Consider the following 20,098-nt stretch of genomic DNA (forward strand, 5'->3'; position numbering starts at 1 on the left):
AGGGGGAAATGTTTTATGTAAATGACTCGTGACCCGACGTGATTGACGTTTTTAACGAACATCGCATGCGCCGTTCGTGGACATGTCCCAGTGTGCATTGCTCCGAAGTACGCCGCAAGGACGTATTGGTTTCGACGTGAACGTAAATTACGTCCAGCCCCATTCACGGACGACTTACGCAAACGACGTAATTTTTTTAAATTTCGACGCGGGAACGACGGCCATACTTAACATATTTGTTCGACTAACTTTACGCCGGAAAAAGCCTTACGTAAACGACGTAAAAAAATGCGCCAGGGCGCACGTACGTTTCTGAATCGGCGTATCTAGCTCATTTGCATATTCTACACCGAACTCAACGGAAGCGCCACCTAGCGGCCAGCGTAAATATGCACCCTAAGATACGACGGCGTAGGAAACTTACGCCGATCGTATCTTAGCCTAATTTAAGCGTATCTGGTTTCCAGAATACGCTTAAATTTACGCCGGCGTAGATTCAGAGTTACGACGGCGTATCTACTGATACGCCGGCGTAAACGTCTCTGAATCCAGCTATCTGTTTCCAGCTTTATACAATGGTTGGGCTTAAGGGCCGGTTCACGCTGGTGTGCTGAGCGAGATCGCATGTAATTTGCACCACACTGCAGTGCAAATCACAAGCGATGTCCGTGGAGTGCGATTTCAGCCATACAGATAGTATGGCTGAGATCGCACTGCATTCGGACCAAACACGCACAGGACCCTTTTTTTGGTCCGCACCAGAATTGGATCGCATGGGTGTTCACAGTCAGTTCGCTGTGTGATATGCAAGCTGAAATGGGGGTGTCGTTAGCATTCTATGACACTCCCTAGCAGTTCACATATGGCAGTGTGAACTGCCGTGCGAGTGGGGTGCGATGCGGGAACCTGCAGTGGAATCGCAGGGTTCCCGCATCGCACCAGCATGAACCCAGCCTTACTACTCCTTCATATAATGCCAATCTATAGCCAGCCACGTCTTTCAATACAATGCAGTATGTGACTAATAAACTGTCATCAAAAATACAAGGTCTGCTTATTATTATTATTACTATTATTATAATACAGTATTTATATAGTGCCAACAGTTTCCATAGCGCTTTACAATGTAAAGGGAGACAGTCTATACACCAGGGGTCTCAAACTCAAATTACCTGAGGGCCACAAGACAAGTTTTCATATGCCATGGGGGGCCGCATGCAAACTTTCAAACTTCAAAAACAACAGTACTGGTGTCAGCGAACGCATTATTAAGCCCCAGCACTGGTGTCAGCGAGCGCATTATTACCACCAGCACTGGTGTCAGCGAGCGCATTATTACCACCAGCACTGGTGTAAGGCAGGGTTTGACAAATTTGCTTGGAATCTAGGAGCCAGCAAACGCACCCCGTCCCGACGGGCTTGCGCGCAGAAGCGAACACATACGCGAGCAGCACCCGCATATGTAAACAGTGTTCAAACCACACATGTGAGGTTTCGCTGCGATTGGTAGAGCGAGAGCAATAATTCTAGCACTAGACCTCCTCTGTAACTCAAAACGTGCAACCTGTAGATTTTTTTAAACGTCACCTATGAAGATTTTAAAGGGTAAAAAAGTTTGTCGGCATTCCACAAGCGGACGCAATTTTGAAGCGTGACATGTTGGGTATGAATTTACTCGGCGTAACATTATCTTTCATAATATAAAAAAAAAATGGGGATAACTGTACTGTTGTCTTATTTTTTAATTAAAAAAAGTGTAATTTTTTCCCAAAAAAGTGCGCTTGTAAGACCGCTGCGCAAATACGGCGTAACAGAAAGTATTGCAACGATCGCCATTTTATTCTCTAGGGTGTTAGGATAAAAAATATATATAATGTTTGGGGGTTCTAATTAGAGGGAAGAATATGGCAGTGAAAATAGTGAAAAATTACATTAGAATTGCTGTTTAACTTGTAATGCTTAACTTGTAATACCAACAGCTCACCACCAGATAGCACCAGCTCAAAAAAAAAAAAAAAAAGTTTTTTTTTTTTTTTTTTTTTACTCTTTGCTCCCCCCACTTCCACCCTGCCTGCGGGCCATTTATAACTGGTCCGCGGGCCGCAAATGGCCCGCGGGCCGGTACTTTGAGACCACTGCTATACACCAACAGTACAATTCAAAACAAGAGGGTTAGATCCTAGAGTTGCCTTCATGCCCTGTACACACGATCGGTTTGTCTGATGAAAACAAACCGATGGATTTTTTCATCAGATATCCGATGAAGCTGACTTTCATCAGTCTTGCCTACACACCATCGGTTAAAAATCCGATCGTCTCCAACGCGGTGACGTAAAACACAACGGTGTGCAGAGAAAAATGAAGTTCAATGCTTCCGAGCATGCGTCGACTTGATTCTGAGCATGCGTGGATTTCTGACCTTCCTGTCCCCTAGGCGTAATAGTCCAGTTAAAGGGACACCAGAGCTGGGCAGTAGGGAAATGTGACCAGCACTTTAGCACAAAAATAAATAAATGCGGACAGGCACCTAGAGGGGAACATCGGTTTTCAGTTCCCCAAGATTGTATGCTCTGCATTACACATTCCATTATGTTCAGCACTGCTTTTTATCTATTCTTTTTAAAAAGGTTATGAGGTTAAATTGCTATTTATGTGGCCAACATCTCTAAAATAGTATTGTCCCCCCCCCCCCCCCCCCCAGCGATTGGACTTTAAAGGCACAAGAGCGTAACTCATATGTAAAATTCCAAAGTTTAATTTCATTTAAAAAAGCAAGTAGAAAAAATATGGAAAAAGTGTACAATATAGAGATAAAAGCATGGGGTACAAATTACTGCATCGTTTTTATTTTAAAAAAAAACACCCGAATAGTGTATATAGAGGGATTACACCAAACATTGCATAAACTTTACCGACGCGTTTCGGAGTAATCTTGGCTCCTTCCTCAGGGAAAGTTTTTTTGCAATCAGTATAGATATAGTCTATTAGCTGGATTCATAAAGAGTGCCGCATCTTTAAGGCGGCGTAGCGCATCGTATTTACGCTACGCCGCCGTAAGTTAGATAGGCAAGTACTGTATTCACAAAGTACTTGCCTCCTAACTTACGGCGGCGGTGATTGACGTTTTTTACGAAGGGCGCATGCGCCGTCCGTGTACATATCCCAGTGTGCATTGCTCCAAAGTACGCCGCAATTACGTCCAGCCCTATTCACGGACGACTTACGCAAACAACGTAAAATTTTCAAATTTCGACGCGGGAATGCCGGCCATACTTAACATTGACTACGCTTCCTAGGGGGCAGCTTTATCTTTACGCGGCATATCTCTTACGGAAACAGCGTATCTTTACAGCCAAACTCAACGGAAGCGCCACCTAGCGGCCAGCCTAAAAATTACACTTTAAGATACGACGGCGTGGGAGACTTACTAATTTAAGCGTATCTGGTTTCCAGAATACGCTTAAATTAACACTGGCGTAGATTCAGAGTTACGTCGGCGTATCTACTGATACGCCTGCGTACATCTTTCTGAATCCAGCTATATGAAAATGAGAGGACATGTTAAAAGACATTCATCACATTGTACATACAATGGCTGCTGCAATAGCAGTAACTGGGGCATGTATCTATTGTTTTTTTTCTGTCTTTTAGTCAATATACAGTACTGTGTATATATACAGTGATATCGTTAAGATACCTATTAAATATTTTATATAATTAATTTTAGCCCCCACTTTGGCTTTTTGTCAGGTGTACTATGGATAAGACACTAGAGATGCGCCCTAGTACTCCAAGCGTCAGGGTAATAGATTTGGGCTGGCAAGGATCACTAAACCCAAGCCCTTTGGACGACAATGAAGACGAAGGCCTGGTAGATGAGTACCTGTCCCCGGCCAGACTGGTAAGACTTATCATAAGTATACATACAAAAGAAGTGTGTTTGATTGAACATTTTTCACTAAACATGAACCTGTCAATTCATTTTCTTCTTTACAGAAAACACTTACCGGAGCTGATGACCTGAAGGACGTTACAAGCCTCCAGATGTGTGTGGACACTAGGGATCACACCTTGGGGAATTTTGGTGAGGGATGCTTTCTAGGTGAGGGGTTAAGGAGAGGGCCTTATCAGGAAACGATATGCAGTATGCCACACTTTCCAAATGATCACCATAGAAAATTACTACCTGAACCTCACATGAGTCTCGGCCTGATAGCTGCAGATCCATCACTGTTCCTTGTGTCATAACACATTGGAACTTCTGTATAAATAAGCACATTAATCATCCGGTATTGTGGCTTGTACACCGTATTCATCTACCTTGCAGATACAAATGCTTTTGAAATTTGTTTACCAAATTGGCGCTGCAAACTGAATCCTGATGAGGGAATGCTGGCAAAACAAACCCATATTACTGTTTCCTTTAGAGCCGGTTCACACTACCTGGGGGCGACTTGTATCGCCCAAAGTCGCGCGACATGACAAATTACATGCAAGTGAATGAGAGCCGTCTTAATGCACACTACTGAAGTCGCTCCGACTTCAGAAAAGGTTCTTGTACTACTTCTAGGCAAGTTGTACCCATTGATTTCAATGGAAGTCGCCTCCAAGTTGGATAAAAATAGTTTTCTCAGGCAAACCCCTCCCTCCCACAGAGCTGATTACTGTTTGATTGGCCACTGGGCGTCGCCTGTCCTAGAGGCGATTTGAAGTCGCCTTGTAAGTGGCCCCAAGTCGCGCTGAAGTCGCCTCACAAAATCGCGCCCAGAGTCGTGTTACCCCTGTGTGAACCAGCTCTAATGCCGCATACACACGATCATTTTTCGGCATGAAAAAAGCATAGTTTTTCAAAAACATCATATAAAATGATCGTGTGTGGGCTACACATCATTTTTCAGGTTCAGAAAAACGACAAAAAAAATTCAAACATGCTGCATTTTTTAACGTCGTTTTAAACAATGTCTTTTTTTCGGGTTGTAAAAAATGATCGTGTGTGGGCTAAAACGATGTGAAAAAACCCGCGCATGCTCAGAAGCAAGTTATGAGACGGGAGCGCTCGTTCTGGTAAAACTACCGTTTATAATGGAGTGAGCACATTCATCACGCTGTAACAGACGGAAAAGCGCAAATCGTCTTTTACTAACACGGAATCAGCTAAAGCAGCACAAAGGCGAATGGAACTTCCCCTTTATAGTGCCGTCGTACGTGTTGTACGTCACCGCGCTTTGCTAGATAATTTTTATAAAACGATGGTGTGTGGGCAACATCGTTTTAATGATGAAGTTGGGAAAACTTCGTTTTTTGGGCATACTGAAAAATTAAGTTTTTTTTCATGCTGAAAAATGATCGTGTGTACGCGGCATTAGTGTTGAATATGTTTTACTGGTTCAGCCTCCTAATGCTTCTTGCATACTGGTGTCTAAAAACCCAATGGGCCAGATTCAGGTACATTTGCGTAGGCGTAGCGTATCGCATTTACGTTACACCGCCGCAAGTTTTACGGGCAAGTGCTTGATTCACAAAGCACTTGCCTGTAAAGTTGCGGCGGTGTAGCGTAAATCCCTCCAGGGCAAGCCCGCCTAATTCAAATGATACGGGTAGGGGGTGTGGATCATTTAAATTAGGCGCGTTCCCGCGCCGAACGTGCTGCGCTTTAAAAATTTCCCGCCGTGCTTTGCGCGAAATGACGTCGCACCAACGTAATTTTTTGAACTTCGACGTGCGTTACGTCCTTTCCTATTCACGGACGACTTACGGAAAAAAAAAAATTTAAATTCGACGCGGGAACGACGGCCATACTTTAACATGGCACGTCTATCTATACGCCACAGAATAGCAGCTTTAACTATACGCCGGGAAAAGCCGACTAGCGGCGACGTAAGAGAATGCGACGGCCGCGCGTACCTTCGTGGATTGACGGAAAATGCTAATTAGCATACCAGACGCGGAAAACGACGCAAACTCCACCCAGCGGGCGCCGAAGTATTGCACCTACGATCCGAAGGTGTACGAAGCCGTACGCCTGTCGGATCGAAGCCAGAAGCCGTCGTATCTTGGTTTGAGGATTCGAACTAAAGATACGACGCGGCAAATTTGAAAGTACGCCGGAGTATCAGTAGATACTCCGGCGTACTTCTGTGAATCTGGCCCCATGTTTTTAGGTATACAGGTGGTGTTGTTTTATTTCTGATATAAATGCAGACCATTGTTTATAACTACTTGACCTCCAAAAGATTTTACCACTTCATGATTCATGATCGCTACTTTAGCCAGTAATTGCTGTCCTGTAATGCTGTACTCCAATGGATTTTTTATTTTTTTATTATAAAAACCAAAGGAAACGTCAATTATGAAAAAAAACAATATTTTTTTACTTTCTGCTATGAAACATAAAAAAATCGAATTTCTTCATTAATTTAGGCAAAAGAATTCAGCTTAAAATGTTTTGGTAAAAAATTTCAATAAGCCTATATTGGTTTGTGTGAAAGTTATAGCAGCTACAAACTATGGAATATATATTGGAATTTGTATTTCTTTATACAAGTAATGGCAGTGATCAAGCATTTGATAGTACAAAGAGCAATCTGACACTAACTGACACTTTGTGGGAACTAACTGCCACTGACACTAAGCCGAGGTTCACACAGGGCTGCGGGAGTGAAGCCGTGCGAGTTCAGCTGAACTCACACGATTTTACTCCCGCTTGTCAGTCCCGATTTCGGCCGCGATTACAGAAAAATCTGTGCTGAAATCGCAAAAAGTAGTACAGAAACTATTTTTGAAATCAGTGCAGTGCTGCACATGCGGGGTTGCATCAATTAGGATGGTGCCATTGCCGGGAAATGCCCCGGATTTGACATGCGATTTTGCCTGTACACATAAACATGAGCTGCTTAGAAATGAGTAGATACAAAATACAGAAATCTGCATTTACACATGTAGGCACTTTGGAAGGGTAAGGGAAAATAGCTGTAAAAGTTATATACAGTGTTTTTAACCACTTAACCCCCGGACCATATTGCTGGTCAAAGACCAGAGCACTTTTTGCGATTCGGCACTGCGTCGCTTTAATTGACATTTGCGTGGTACTGCGACATTATGGCGGACACTTCGGCCACTTTTGACACATTTTTGGGACCATTGGCATTTTTATAGCGATCAGTGCTATAAAAATGCATTGTATTACTATAAAAATGCCACTGGCAGTGAAGGAGTTAACACTAGGGGGCAGGGAAGGGGTTAAGTATGTTCCAGGGGCGGACTGACCATTGAGTCACTCGGGCCCGAGGGCCCCATGCCACTAGGGGGTCCCATCAGGGTTGCCAGGCTCAGTAAAACCAGGGACAGTATGTAAAAATCTTTGTTTTTTTTACATCTGTCCCTGATATGTCCGAAACCCACATGCTTTTGATGTGGGGGTGTGTTCTAACTGTAGGGGGGGGTGCCCTCACTAGGGGAAATTACTGATCTTCTGTTCATACAATGTATGAACAGAAGATCAGCATTTCTCCCCCTGACAGGACGACGTAGAGCTACGAGCTCTTGCGCAGGGGAGCCGACCTGCCGCCGTAAAACGACGGCGGCTGGTCGGCAAGTAGTTAAAACGTATTTATGGAATGTTCCACATTTTGTCATGTTACAACGAAAAATGTAAATGTATTTTATTGGGATTTTATGTGATAGACCAACACAAAGTGGCACATAATTGTGAAGTGGAAGGAAAATGATAAAACAATTTTTTTTTTTTTACAAATATCTGAAGTGTGGCATGCATTTGTATTCAGCCCCCTTTTCTCTGATACCCCCAACTAAAATCTAGTGGAACCAATTGCATTAGGAAGTCATCCAATTAGTAAATAGTGTCCACCTGTGTGTAATTTAATTTCAGTATAAATACAGCTGTTCTGTGATGCCCTCAGAGGTTTGTTAGAGAACCTTAGTGAACAAACAGCATCATGAAGGCCAATAAACACACCAGACAGGTCAGGGATAAAGTTGTGGAGAAGTTTAAAGCAGGGTTAGGTAGTAAAAAAATATCACATGGAAAACTGTTCAATCCATCATCTGAAAATAGAAAGAGTATGGCACAACTTGCAAACCTACCAAGACAGGTGGGAGAATCTGTCCACAGGACAACTCGATCGGAAATTCCGACAAGAAAACTGTGGATTTTTTTTGACGGAATGTTGGCTCAAACTTGTGTTGCATACACACGGTCACACAAATCTTGTCGGAAATTCCAACCGTCAAGAACACGGTGACGTACAAGATGTACGACGAGCCGAGATCAATGAAGTTCAATAGGCAGTTTGGCTCTTCTGCTTGATTCTGAACATGCGTGGTATTTTGCGCGCCGGAATTGCATACAGACGAGCAGATTTTCTGATAGGAACTTTTTCTGTCGGAAAAATAGAGAACCTGCTCTCAATCTTTTGTTGTCGAAAATTCCGACAGCAAAAGTCCGATGGAGCTTACACACGGTCGGAATTTCCGACCAAAAGCTCACATCGGACTTTTCTTATTGGAATTTCTGATCGTTTGTACGAGGCATAAGTCGTGCACTCCCTAGATCTGGCCTTTATGGAAGAGTGGCAAGAAGGAATTGTTGTTGAAAGAAAGCCATAAGAAATTCTGTTTGCAGTTTGCGAGAAGACGTGGGAGACACAGCAAACATGTGGAAGAAGGTGCTTTGGTCAGATGAGACCAACATTGAACTTTTTGGCCTAAAAGCAAAACGCTATGTGTGGTGGAAAACGAACACTGCACATTACTCTGAACACACCATCCCCATCTTGAAACATAGTGGTGTCAGCATCATGTTGTGGGGATGCTTCTCTTTAACAGGGACAGTGAAGCTGGTCAGAGTTGGTGGGAAGATGGATGGAGCCAAATACAGGGCAATGTTAGAAGAAAACCTGTTGAGACTATTTCAGAGGTTCACCTTCCTACAGGATAACAACCCTAAACATACAGCCAGAGCTACAATGGAATGGTTTGGATCAAAGCATATTCATGTGTTAGAATGGCCAAGTCAAAGTCCAGACCTAAATCCAATTGAGAATCTGTGGAAAGACTTGAAAATTGCTCTCCATCCAATCTGACAGAACCTGAGTTATTTTGCAAAGAAGAATGGGCAAAAATGTCACTATCTAGATGTGCACAGCTGGTAAAGACATCCCCAAAAGACTTGCAGCTGTAATTGCAGCAAAAGGTGGTTCTACAAAGTATTGACTCCGGGTGGCTAAATACAAATGCACGCCACACTTTTCACATATTTATTTGTAAAACATTTTAAAAACCATTTGTCACAGGAACAAGTGTCCCATTGGAAGATTTCCCTCTAATACTCGTCTTAGGGTAACATTTTGGATTTACCCTGACCTTATAGTCAAACCAATCATGTTAGTCTATTGCATTTGAACTCATATAAAATATTATAGAATATTGTGATATAAATGGAACTGGATATAATTATGATATGAACTATAGCTATGGAGCAATTGTAATTTTAGCAATGAATCGGTTCAAAAACTGGCCGAAATAGGGGGGAGAAGGATCTTATTCATGTTAAATATTAAAACAATAGGAGCAAAATTAGATATCGTATTTACATATTTACATTTACCATTTTATATAATGAGATAGCTTGAGCTATATTTTTGAAGAAGTGAGAGATAAAAGAAAGAAAAAGGACAGAATGTGGAGTATGAAAAGTGGAAAGTGATGAAAACAATAGGATAGGAAAGGCAGTACAGGATAGAGGAAAGGCTCCGGGATCGTTACATAATAGAGATAGTAATAATATAGAGGGACTGTATCCAGAATGTTACTGGCTTACAATATCCTACCAAGGTCTCAATAGAGAATCATCTGGGTTAGATGAGATAGTATAGGTCACCCATGGGTTCCATATTGTTTCATATATGTCTATGGAATCATTGGTTATGGCTTCTGATTTTGAGTGGAGCATGGCTTGATGTACTCTATTTCTGGTTTCAGAAACTAGAAGCGTAGCTGTTTTCCAAGCTTTGGAGATGGTTTGCTTTGCGGCTGTGGTGATTTGTAGGAACAGTTTAAATTGAGCATAGGAAATACAATCCGGTTTTAAATTTAGGAGTGCGGTAGTCGGATCAGGAGTAATGGATTTCTTGAAAACTGCTGAAATCATGAGGAATATTTCTTTCCAGTAATTTTTTGTAACAGGGCACTCCCAGAAAATATGTAAACGTGTTCCCGGATCACCACAGCCGCGAAAACAAAGCGGGGAATAATGGGGAGCAAATGTTGCTATTCTAACAGGAACCAAATACCAGTACATGAGAACTTTATAATTTCTTTCCATAGCAAGTATATTTTGGGAGGACGTTTTAGTATTTGACCATACTTTATTCCAGGTAGATATATCTATATTGAAACCAAGGTCGTTCATCCATTTTTCAGCATATGAAGGTAATTTTGCGCTAAGCTTAGTACTTAGTTGGCTATATAGTATTGAAATGAGTCCTCTTGAATGAGGATCTCGTTTACATATTCGTTCAAACTGCGTCATGTCACTCAATTTATTTATACCTTGTAAAAACGGTTCAAAAAATTTTTTAAATAGCGAAAAATTTCTGATGCCGGAAGTTTATGACTTTCACGTATTTCTGGAAATGTTTTAAATGAGGCAGGTTTTAAAAAGTCACAACATTGTGTTAGACCCGCTGAAATCCATCTTGTGAAGGTTCTAGGAAATGTGAGGGCTGGGTAAAACTTTGAGTTTCTCATAAAACATATAAGGGGTACATGTGGGGATTGTAAACCCTGGGTCATTTTAAATCTTTCCCAAATAGTGATTGTATGTTTTGTAATCTTATTGTCGATTATTTTGTGGTTAGAGGAGGTGGACCATATGAGATTTGGTATAGAGATTGGGTCGCTATCAATGGTTTCAATTACTACCCATAGTGGAATTTCGTGGCTTACATGGTATTTGGGAATGTTTGCTATTTGCGCAGCATGAAAATAAGTGGCAAAGTTTGGGAAACCTAAACCTCCTTTAAGTTTAGGGAGGTATAGGGTGTGTGGAGAGATTCGAGATTTTAAAGTGCTCCATATAAATGATTGTGTTTTTCGTTGTAGGTTTCTGAGGAAGTAGGCTGGAATAGGAATGGGTAAAACTCTAAAGAGATATAACATTTTGGGTAATATAGTCATTTTTATAACATTTATTTTCCCTAACCAAGATAAGGGGAGAGTGGACCATTGCTTTAAATAATTTGAAATTTTCCGTAACAGTGGGGGGTAGTTGGCGGAGAAAATATCTTTTAGATCAGGGGTAAGTACAATACCTAGATATGAGAGATGTGTCACGGACCATGTAAAAGGGAGGGATATCTTCGCTTGTTGAAGTATATCTGGGGGCAAAGAAACGTTTAAAGCTATAGATTTTTGCATGTTTATTTTTAATCCAGATATATGGGCAAAATGGTCAAGTTTGTTTATAACGTTGGGAGCTGTAATATGGGGGGAGGACATGAAAATTAAAATATCATCAGCAAATAAGCAGAGTTTATGATGGTGGCCAGCCAGTTCTATACCTTTAATTGATGGATTTTTTCTAATAGCTTGAGCTAGGGGTTCGATGAGTAAGGCAAATAACAGTGGGGAGAGGGGGCACCCCTGGTGAGTGCCTCTGTTAATATTGAACATAGCTGATTTATACCCTGCATACTTGATGTATGCCTTTGGGTTATTATATAAAGATGTGACCCAACTAAGGAAATGTGGGCCAAAGCCCCATCTTTGTAAAGTGAAATGTAGGTAGGGCCACGTTACAGTGTCAAAGGCTTTTTTGATGTCTAGTGACAGTAGACACATAGGGATTCTTCTTTTTTTGGCTGCTTGGATCAGCAACAAGGCCCTACGAACATTATCAGTTGCTTGGCGCATTGGGATAAAACCAACCTGGTCGTTACTTATTAAGGTACCTATTATGCTTTTCAATCGGGTTGCAATCACTTTTGCTAATAATTTTATATCTAGATTTAAGAGCGATATAGGTCTAAAATTAGCACAGGAAGAGTCATCAGATTGTGGCTTAGGAATCATAGATATAATTGCTGTTAGAGTTTCAGATCTGAATGATTGGTTATTAATGATGGAGTTGAATGCTTCTAACATCATGGGAGTTAATATATGTGAGAATTTTTTATAGTAAAGGGCTGAAAACCCATCTGGTCCCGGACGCTTATTAGGTTTGAGGCATTTGATTGCTTGTTCAATTTCAATGGGAGTGATGGGGCTTTCAAGGCTTTCATAATGGCTTTGGGATAGAGTAGGGAGTTTTATTTGAGAAAAAAAAGTTTCTGCTGAGGATTGTTAGAAAGAGCCTTCTTTTTTATACAAGGAGGTGAGATGTTTGTGGAAGGTATGAAGGATATTGACTGGATTACTTGTATATTTATCATGGGAGATTTTCAGTCGGATTGGTTTGGATGGGTTGTTTAGTTTTTTAAGTGCACGTGCAAGGAGAGTGCCAGGTTTATTGGCTTGGAAGTAGTATTTTTGTTTGGATTTACGAAGAGTTTTATCTACAGATTCGGATAAAAATAGGTCTAGATTTAAGCTAGCTTTCTCGAGTTGTGTTTTATTCTGCGGTGTAGGGCTAGATTGGAATTTATTATGACAATTGTTAAATTCAGTTTCAAGTTTTTGTTGCAGTTTTTTCTTTTCTTTCTTTTGATGTGATGCTTGACGTAAGCAATACCCTCTAAGGACAGGCTTATGCGCTTCCCATAGTGTTAGTGGGGATATATCTGAGGATTTATTATTTTTTAAGTATTCTTTTAGGGCATTTTCTAGGTCTTGAGAGAGTGAAGGGTGTGATAAGAGAGAGTTGTTTATTTGCCACGTTGAGTCTTGTGCTTTTGGAAGTAATGAGTTAAAGGTGGAAATTATAGCGCAATGATCGGTCCATGTATAGGGTTTGATATATGAGGTGAGCAATTCAGGGGACATACAAATAGAAATTAAAATGTGATCAATACGGGAAAAGGATTTGTGAGGGTGAGAATAGAAGGAGTATTGACGTTTGGATGGGTTAATTTCACGCCAAGAATCTGTTAATGAATGTTGTTGAAGGAGTATCTGAAACGATCTAGATTGAGAATTAGATGTAGGGGGTAATGGTGATTTATCTAAATAGGGATAAATTGTTTGATTGGAATCTCCACAAATCAGGAGTGTGCCTACTTTATGTGTATCAATAACTTGAAGAAGGTGGGATAAAAATGATGTTGGTCTTTTGTTGGGTGCGTAATATGAGACTACTGTTATTGGGATATCGCATAGGTTGCCTATAAGTATGAGGTAGCGACCTTCTGGATCCTTGATTTCGGATTCTAGGGAAAAGGGTGTAGTTCGGTGAAATGCTATTAACACTCCTCTGTGTTTGGACTTGGCTGAGGCTGTATAAACCTGGGGGTAGCTTGCACCAAAATATTTAGGGGTGGAGGATTCAGTGAAATGAGTCTCCTGGAGGCAGACTATGTGTGCTTTTGATGCTGAAAGTGACCTGAAAACTTTAGTACGTTTATGAGGTATGTTTAGACCTTGTGTATTTAGGGTAAGTACATTCAATGGAGCCATATAAGAGTTTTTAGAAAAATATAACAGTACATATCAAATGTAAATTGTGGTATTAGACAAAACCCGGAGTAAGGGAGGAAAATGGAGAAAGAATAAGAAAAATAGGATAGAAGAAAAAAAAAGGAGATGATAGACAGTAATCTAATTAGATTGAGATGGTTGAAATCCATAGCAAGAAATAAAAAGTAGGCTTTCTGAGCTCAAAAATGACAGGAGCTCAGAGGCACAAAGTCTGTCTGAGGAGGCCCCCTACACTGTAACTACAGTGAGGGAGAGTCCTAGGACAGAAAAATGAGAGGAGCAGTGACCTCTTCTCGGCTTCTCAACGGTTAAAATGTATTCAAGAATAAGGAAAAAAAAACATATTAAACTAAGACAACCAAACTTGGCAAGGTAACCAGCTACAAACATGTATTTAACTAGTGACTAGTTATTCCACAATTAAGAACATAAGATAAACAATTAACCTTATACATTTTAAAACTAGAAAAGGCATATTTCAATTCTATTATGATCATAGGATTGATACACCTCAGGGCTGCTGTGGAAAATAATTAAGCATTCACTCTGTAGGAAAGAAATAGGGTTAATAACAAGAATATTAGTATAAATACACAAAGCCTTGGAGATACAACTTCTGTCTCTGCATAGTGTATGAAGGGGAGGAAAGGAAAGGGGGAAGGAAGGGGGTGGGGGAGGGGGTAGAGGTAGTTATAGGAGAAGGGGGAGAGACAGGATGTTACAATGAAGAGAGACTTATGAGGGTATAACAAGGCGATTTGGCAGAATGATTTTAAGTGTACTGATACTTATCTTCTTATGGGTAGGAAAAATGTGAATGAATTAAGGCATGGCTAAATTAACCATGGAGTTTGGAGGAGACACAAAGTGAGTTACTCAGTCAAGTCAGTCCATTGTGTCCTGCTGGTCAGAAACTGGAGGATTGAAACGGCCTCTCTTTGGGGTAGCCTGTCTGTTTCCATCAGGTTCAGGGATTGATGAATGTGGAGGAGAGTCAGAAAGGGCACGGCGTCGCGTATTTGCAGATGACTTATTATAAAGCTGAAGTTTTTGCAGCGTGTTCTTTAGTTCTGTAGTGGTTTTGCTGGAGTATTTGGCTCCTTGATAAGTGAACCTAATTGAAAATGAAAACCCCCATTGATATGGGATGTGGTGGAGTTGGAGATTTAGGAGCAAAGGTTTCATCTCACAACGTTTAGCTACTGTTATGGGAGATAAATCAGCATAAATTTGGTAAGTATGTCCTTGGAAAGTAAGAGATTCTTTCAGTCTAGCTGCAGCCATAATTTGATCTTTGGTGCGGAAAAAGTGGAACTTAGCAATTATATCGCGAGGGGGGCCATCAGCTTTGCGTGGCCCTAAAGCTCTGTGGATTCTATCCATTTCCAATCTTTCTATAGGAATTGATGGTGTTAGTTCTTGAAAGAGGGCTGTCAGATGATTGGAGGTCAATGATTGACTCCGGTATACCTCTTATACGAAGATTTGAGCGGCGAGCTCGGTTCTCAAAATCCTCCAAACGGGCTTGCATTGCTGCATTTTCTTCTTTTAGCATTTCAAATTCATTGTCATGGGTTGCTATGCTTGTTTCAATATCATCCATCCTGTATTCAACGTCAGCAGTGCGCTGACCTATGTCTCTGATTTCTTTAGTCAGAGTCTCAGTAATTTGTTCAGAGGACACTTTCAAAGCTTTTTGAAACATTTTCTCTATTTGTTTCAATATTTTGGGTTGTAATGTATCAGTTTGTTTTGACTGGCTTGTGGCACTGTGTTCATCATCAGTATCAAAGGAATCCTGTGATAAGTGCTGTTGTTTCTTGTCAGAGCAGGGTTTGACTGCCTGAGGAGAATTTGACAGTGCCATTTTCATATTCCCTTTGAGTGGCTTTTCTTTGAGGGTTTTAACTGCGGTTTTTCCACGGGTTACTCCAAAAACCATATTGTTTTGATCCCTGGGCTCTAGGGAGTGATATGGTGTATATTATTTTGTAGTTACCCTGCCATTCTAGCGTCTGTGAGAGCCGTTAAGAGCCGAGAAGGACAGAGCTTCAGCAGGACACATCCATCACTGGCCACTCCCCTCAGCTGACTACCCTGACTTTTATTCCCAGTGAAATTGGTGATCAGGACAATTAGAATGAATCTCGCTAACGGGCACACAGACAGTGGGGGCTGGTGCTCCAAATCTTTGGGGGGGGGGGCGCAAACGAAAAAAAAAAAAAAGAAAAAAATTGCAGCCTCACTGTGCCCATCAAATGCAGCCACTGTGCCATCAATTGTCACCACTGTGCCATGCCATCAAATGCAGTCACTGTGCCATGCCATCAAACGCAGCCACTGTGCCATCAATTCGCACCACTGTGCCATGCCATCAAACGCAGCCACTGTGACATGCCATCAAACGCAGCCACTGTGCCATACCATCAAACGCAGCCACTGTGCCATGCCATCAAACGCAGCCACTGTGACATCAATTGTCACCACTGTTCCATGTCATCAAATGCAGTCACTATGCCATGCCATCAAATGCAGCCACTGTGCCATCAATTCGCACCACTGTGCCATGCCAACAAACGCAGTCACTGTGCCATGCAATCAAACACAGCCACTGTGCCATGCCATCAAACGCAGCCACTGTGCCATCAATTGTCACCACTGTGCCATGCCAGCAAACGCAGTCACTGTGCCATGCCATCAAACACAGCCACTGTGCCATCAATTGTCACCACTGTGCCGTTCCATCAAACGCAGCCACTGTGCCCATCAATTGTCGCCACTGTGCCAATTGTCACCACTGTGCCCTTTAATTGTCGCCACTGTGCCCATTGATGTCACTGTGCCCTTTAATTGTTGCCACTGTGCCCATTGATGCCACTATGCCAATTGTCCCCACTGTGCCCTTTAATTGTCACCACTGTACCCATTGTCGCCACTGTGCCCATTGATGTCACTGTGCCCTTTAATTGTTGCCACTGTGCCCATTGATGCCACTATGCCAATTGTCCCCACTGTGCCCTTTAATTGTCACCACTGTGCCCATTGTCGCCACTGTGCCCATTGATGTCACTGTGCCCTTTAATTGTCGCCACTGTGTCAATTGTCGCCACTGCGCCCATTGTCGCCGCTGTGCCCTGTAAAATTCCCCTCCCCCCCCCCCCCCCGCCCGGCACTTACCTTTCTGGGAGTCAGCCATCCTCCTTCCACGTCCCTCGATGTCTTCTCCCGCCCTCGATGACGCTTCAGCCAATCAGGTTACCGGTAACCGGAATCGGTGAACCTGATTGGCTGAGGCGCCTGTCAGTCTTATCCAAGGAATGCACTCCCTGTACGTCCCCTGGAAAAGCATCCGGAAGGCTGAGGGCTGTACTCGGAAAGCCTATCAGAGCCGCTGGCTCTGATAGGCACTTCCGCACAGCCAACCAGCTGCCGTTATTCAGGTGGCCGGCGCTCAAGGTCCGGCCATCTGAATACACCAGCGGCCGGCAACAATAACATAGATTCATGCAATGCATGAATCTATGTTAGTGTAATCAGTGGCGGTGCGAGAGCCAGAGGGGGAGGCGCTCCAGCGCCCTCTATAGACGCACTGCCACTGCACACAGATATCAATAAAAATCTGACAGTGGTTCTAACTCCTCTCTGCTCTGTGCCAATCTAAATCTAAATCCAATCTGTGCCTTTAGTTATATATAATATTTCATCTAGTTCACAATGAATTTGATCAGGGGTCAAGTCCTGGGGAAAAAAGTGTGGGAACTCACCCAAGATTCCCCACCCACCTCAAAAATAAAAAAATAAAAAAAGTGTGTGTATATATATATATATATATATATATATATATATATATATATATATATATATAAAATACGTCCTCCATGTGCGGACATGATACAGGAGATGGTCAGAGAGTGTGCAGACATGATAGAGGAGATCGTCAGAAAGTGTGCAGACATGATAGAGATGGTCAGAGAGTGTGCACACATAATACAGGAGACTGCAGACCTACTACAAGAGATGGGGTCAGAGAGTAAGGACACAGCTGATAGCACAGAGTAATGAGTGGTTCAGTGCTCTATGGGGTGGGGGCAGGGTGCAAAATGAGGGGTGCAGCAACACGCGATTGCGGGACCTGAGGACCAGGACACACAAGGGGGGATCCAGGGACACAGACACAGCCAGCTGCGCACTGCACTTGCGCCCCCCCCCATTCACTCTATGTCAGTCACCGAGAGCCAAGCAGCAGGTAGAACTGGGGGAGCCAGGCAGGAGCAGTGAAAATTGTCCCTCTATCACCCACTCCCGTCTCCCGGCCAGTACTCAGCTGCTAATGGGAACGGCGTTCCTGCTGTGGGAAAAGTACAGGAACGCCGTTCCCATGCATTCCTGCAGGACTCAAGCCCTGAATTTGATGCGTTGTGCAGTTTGGGCTCATCAATGAGTGAGTGGAGTTCAAATAAAATAAGCCATAGGCTAAAGAAGAACGTCTTGTGTACTGACACCTTTAGGTAACATATATTAAAGGGATTATCATGCTTGTTTAGACAAGCTTTAAGGAAGTTGCAAAATCTTGTGCTACGTTAAGGCCTCATGCACACTGGCCATTTTTACAGCTGCTGTTTTTGGCTTTAGACTTTTTAGGCTCCATGTACACAGGACGTTTTTACAACTGCTCCTAAGTGACTTAACTTGACAGATAGTAACCCACGTTTAAAACATCAGTTTTGCCACGTTTAGCAGCGTTTTGCATTTAGAAGCGTTTAAAAAAAAAGTTTGGCATCTGAAACGTGGAAATTTTCTGCGTCTGAACCCATTTTTTTGTTTTCAAAGAAACGCTGTTAAATGCAACTGCCTAAAAAGGGCAATAAACGAGACTGTGTACATGGTCACATAGGATAACATTGAAAAAAGCGTCCAACTGCCTCTGAACGTACGTTTAGCAGCATCCCGTGTGCATGGGGCCTTATTCTTCAGGAAATAAACTCCCCAGCATGTTATCATATAAAGGCCTCATAACTAGGGCTGCGCATCTTCACTCGTCTCACGATTCGATGCGATTACGATTATCAAGTCCACGATTCGATTCGATCCGATTCGGCGATGCATCACGATGCATCAAGATTATTACCCAAGTCCCCTTGTTTTTCAATTTTACATCAAAAAATTAATTCAATCAGTCAGAAATTGCACAAAAATATTTATTTGTATCTGCTATTTAAACAAATCATACCAAGTTCCCTGCATATCATATAGCAAAGTCTGAATGAACAAAACAGTGCAGCAGACAACAGTATTTATTTAAAACAGTACTGTCAGTGTCTCTGAAACATTAAACTGTTGTGCTGGCCTGGCTGGTGCAGTTAGTTTATAAGTTTTGCAATAGTTTTACCATATAATATATATTATATATTATATAATATTAAACAGTACCTACAAAAAAAGGAGCACTTCAGTTCCTGACTGTAAAACATCACAGTGAGTCAGTGAACCTATAACACAGTCAGTGACTGTGTTATAGGTTCACTCACTGTGATGTTTGCCAGTCAGGAACTGTCTGTCACACAGTGTGTTCAAGTTGTCTGTGTTGCAGAACTTCCTGGTTCACCGTGATTGTTTTGGCAGCAGCACCACCACCAGCACCACCACCACCAGCACCAGCACCACCACCAGCACCACCACCACCACCAGCACCACCACCACCACCAGCACCACCAGCACCACCACCAGCACCAGATGGGTAGTACGTCTAGATCAGTGCTATAAGCTCTCAGAGTTGTCACTTTACAGAAAACGTTACCTGCACTGAGCACTCAGCGAGCAAAGCACTCTACCACGATACATCAACTGAAGCCAAGCCATGCCACCATTAGAGGAAGCTGGAAAATCCTTGACAGAATAAATTTTCAACTGAATCTGAAAACCTTGGACAAATCTTTATGGGATCACAAACACACACCACAGAATACCAGAAAAAAAATAAACACACATCCTCCTCACTGAATCATAATGGTAAAGGGCAGGCCACAGGACGGGCAATGTGGCACAGCCACCATAGTCAGACATGATGTCAGAAGGTCGGTGTGTGTTTTTTTGGTTTGTGTGAATGTGTATTTGTGTGATCCAATAAAGATTTACTCCAGGTTTTAAGTTTCAATTTATTCTTTCAATGATTTGCCTTCCTCTGGTGGCTTGGCGGGCGTCAGTTGTCTTTAATCAAATAAATACACTTTTAGAATATTTGGCTGAGGTTTTAAGTTGAGCCCCCCTAAAAATTGACATTCAAAAGATAGACAGTACATCAAGTTAGAAAATTCAATGGAATGGACACATTTTTGAAGATTGTGTCCGACACAATCTTAAAAAATAATACCATTCTCCCCAGTGCTAGAAATTGAAAAGCTTGTCGTCACACAGTGACTTAACAGAAAATTTTACCTGCACTCTACCA

General features: G+C 42.2%; 1 protein-coding gene across 2 annotated transcripts in view; it reads left to right on the forward strand.

The window, feature by feature from the left end:
* The window catches only part of LRRC56 (leucine rich repeat containing 56), a 127,411-nt gene that overhangs the window by 59,137 nt on the left and 48,176 nt on the right, over positions 1–20,098 (forward strand). Inside the window, exons 3-4 of one of the 2 annotated variants that reach the window (XM_040328605.1) lie at positions 3,751–3,901; positions 3,997–4,102. In XM_040328605.1, the coding sequence (XP_040184539.1) occupies positions 3,758–3,901; positions 3,997–4,102 (250 nt within the window). In that variant the 5' untranslated portion in view covers positions 3,751–3,757. The remainder of the gene's footprint in view (positions 1–3,750; positions 3,902–3,996; positions 4,103–20,098) is intronic. The other variant, XM_040328606.1, reaches the window with a different exon arrangement.

Source organism: Rana temporaria, chromosome 11 (assembly GCF_905171775.1).
Source record: "Rana temporaria chromosome 11, aRanTem1.1, whole genome shotgun sequence".
NCBI lineage: Eukaryota > Metazoa > Chordata > Amphibia > Anura > Ranidae > Rana > Rana temporaria.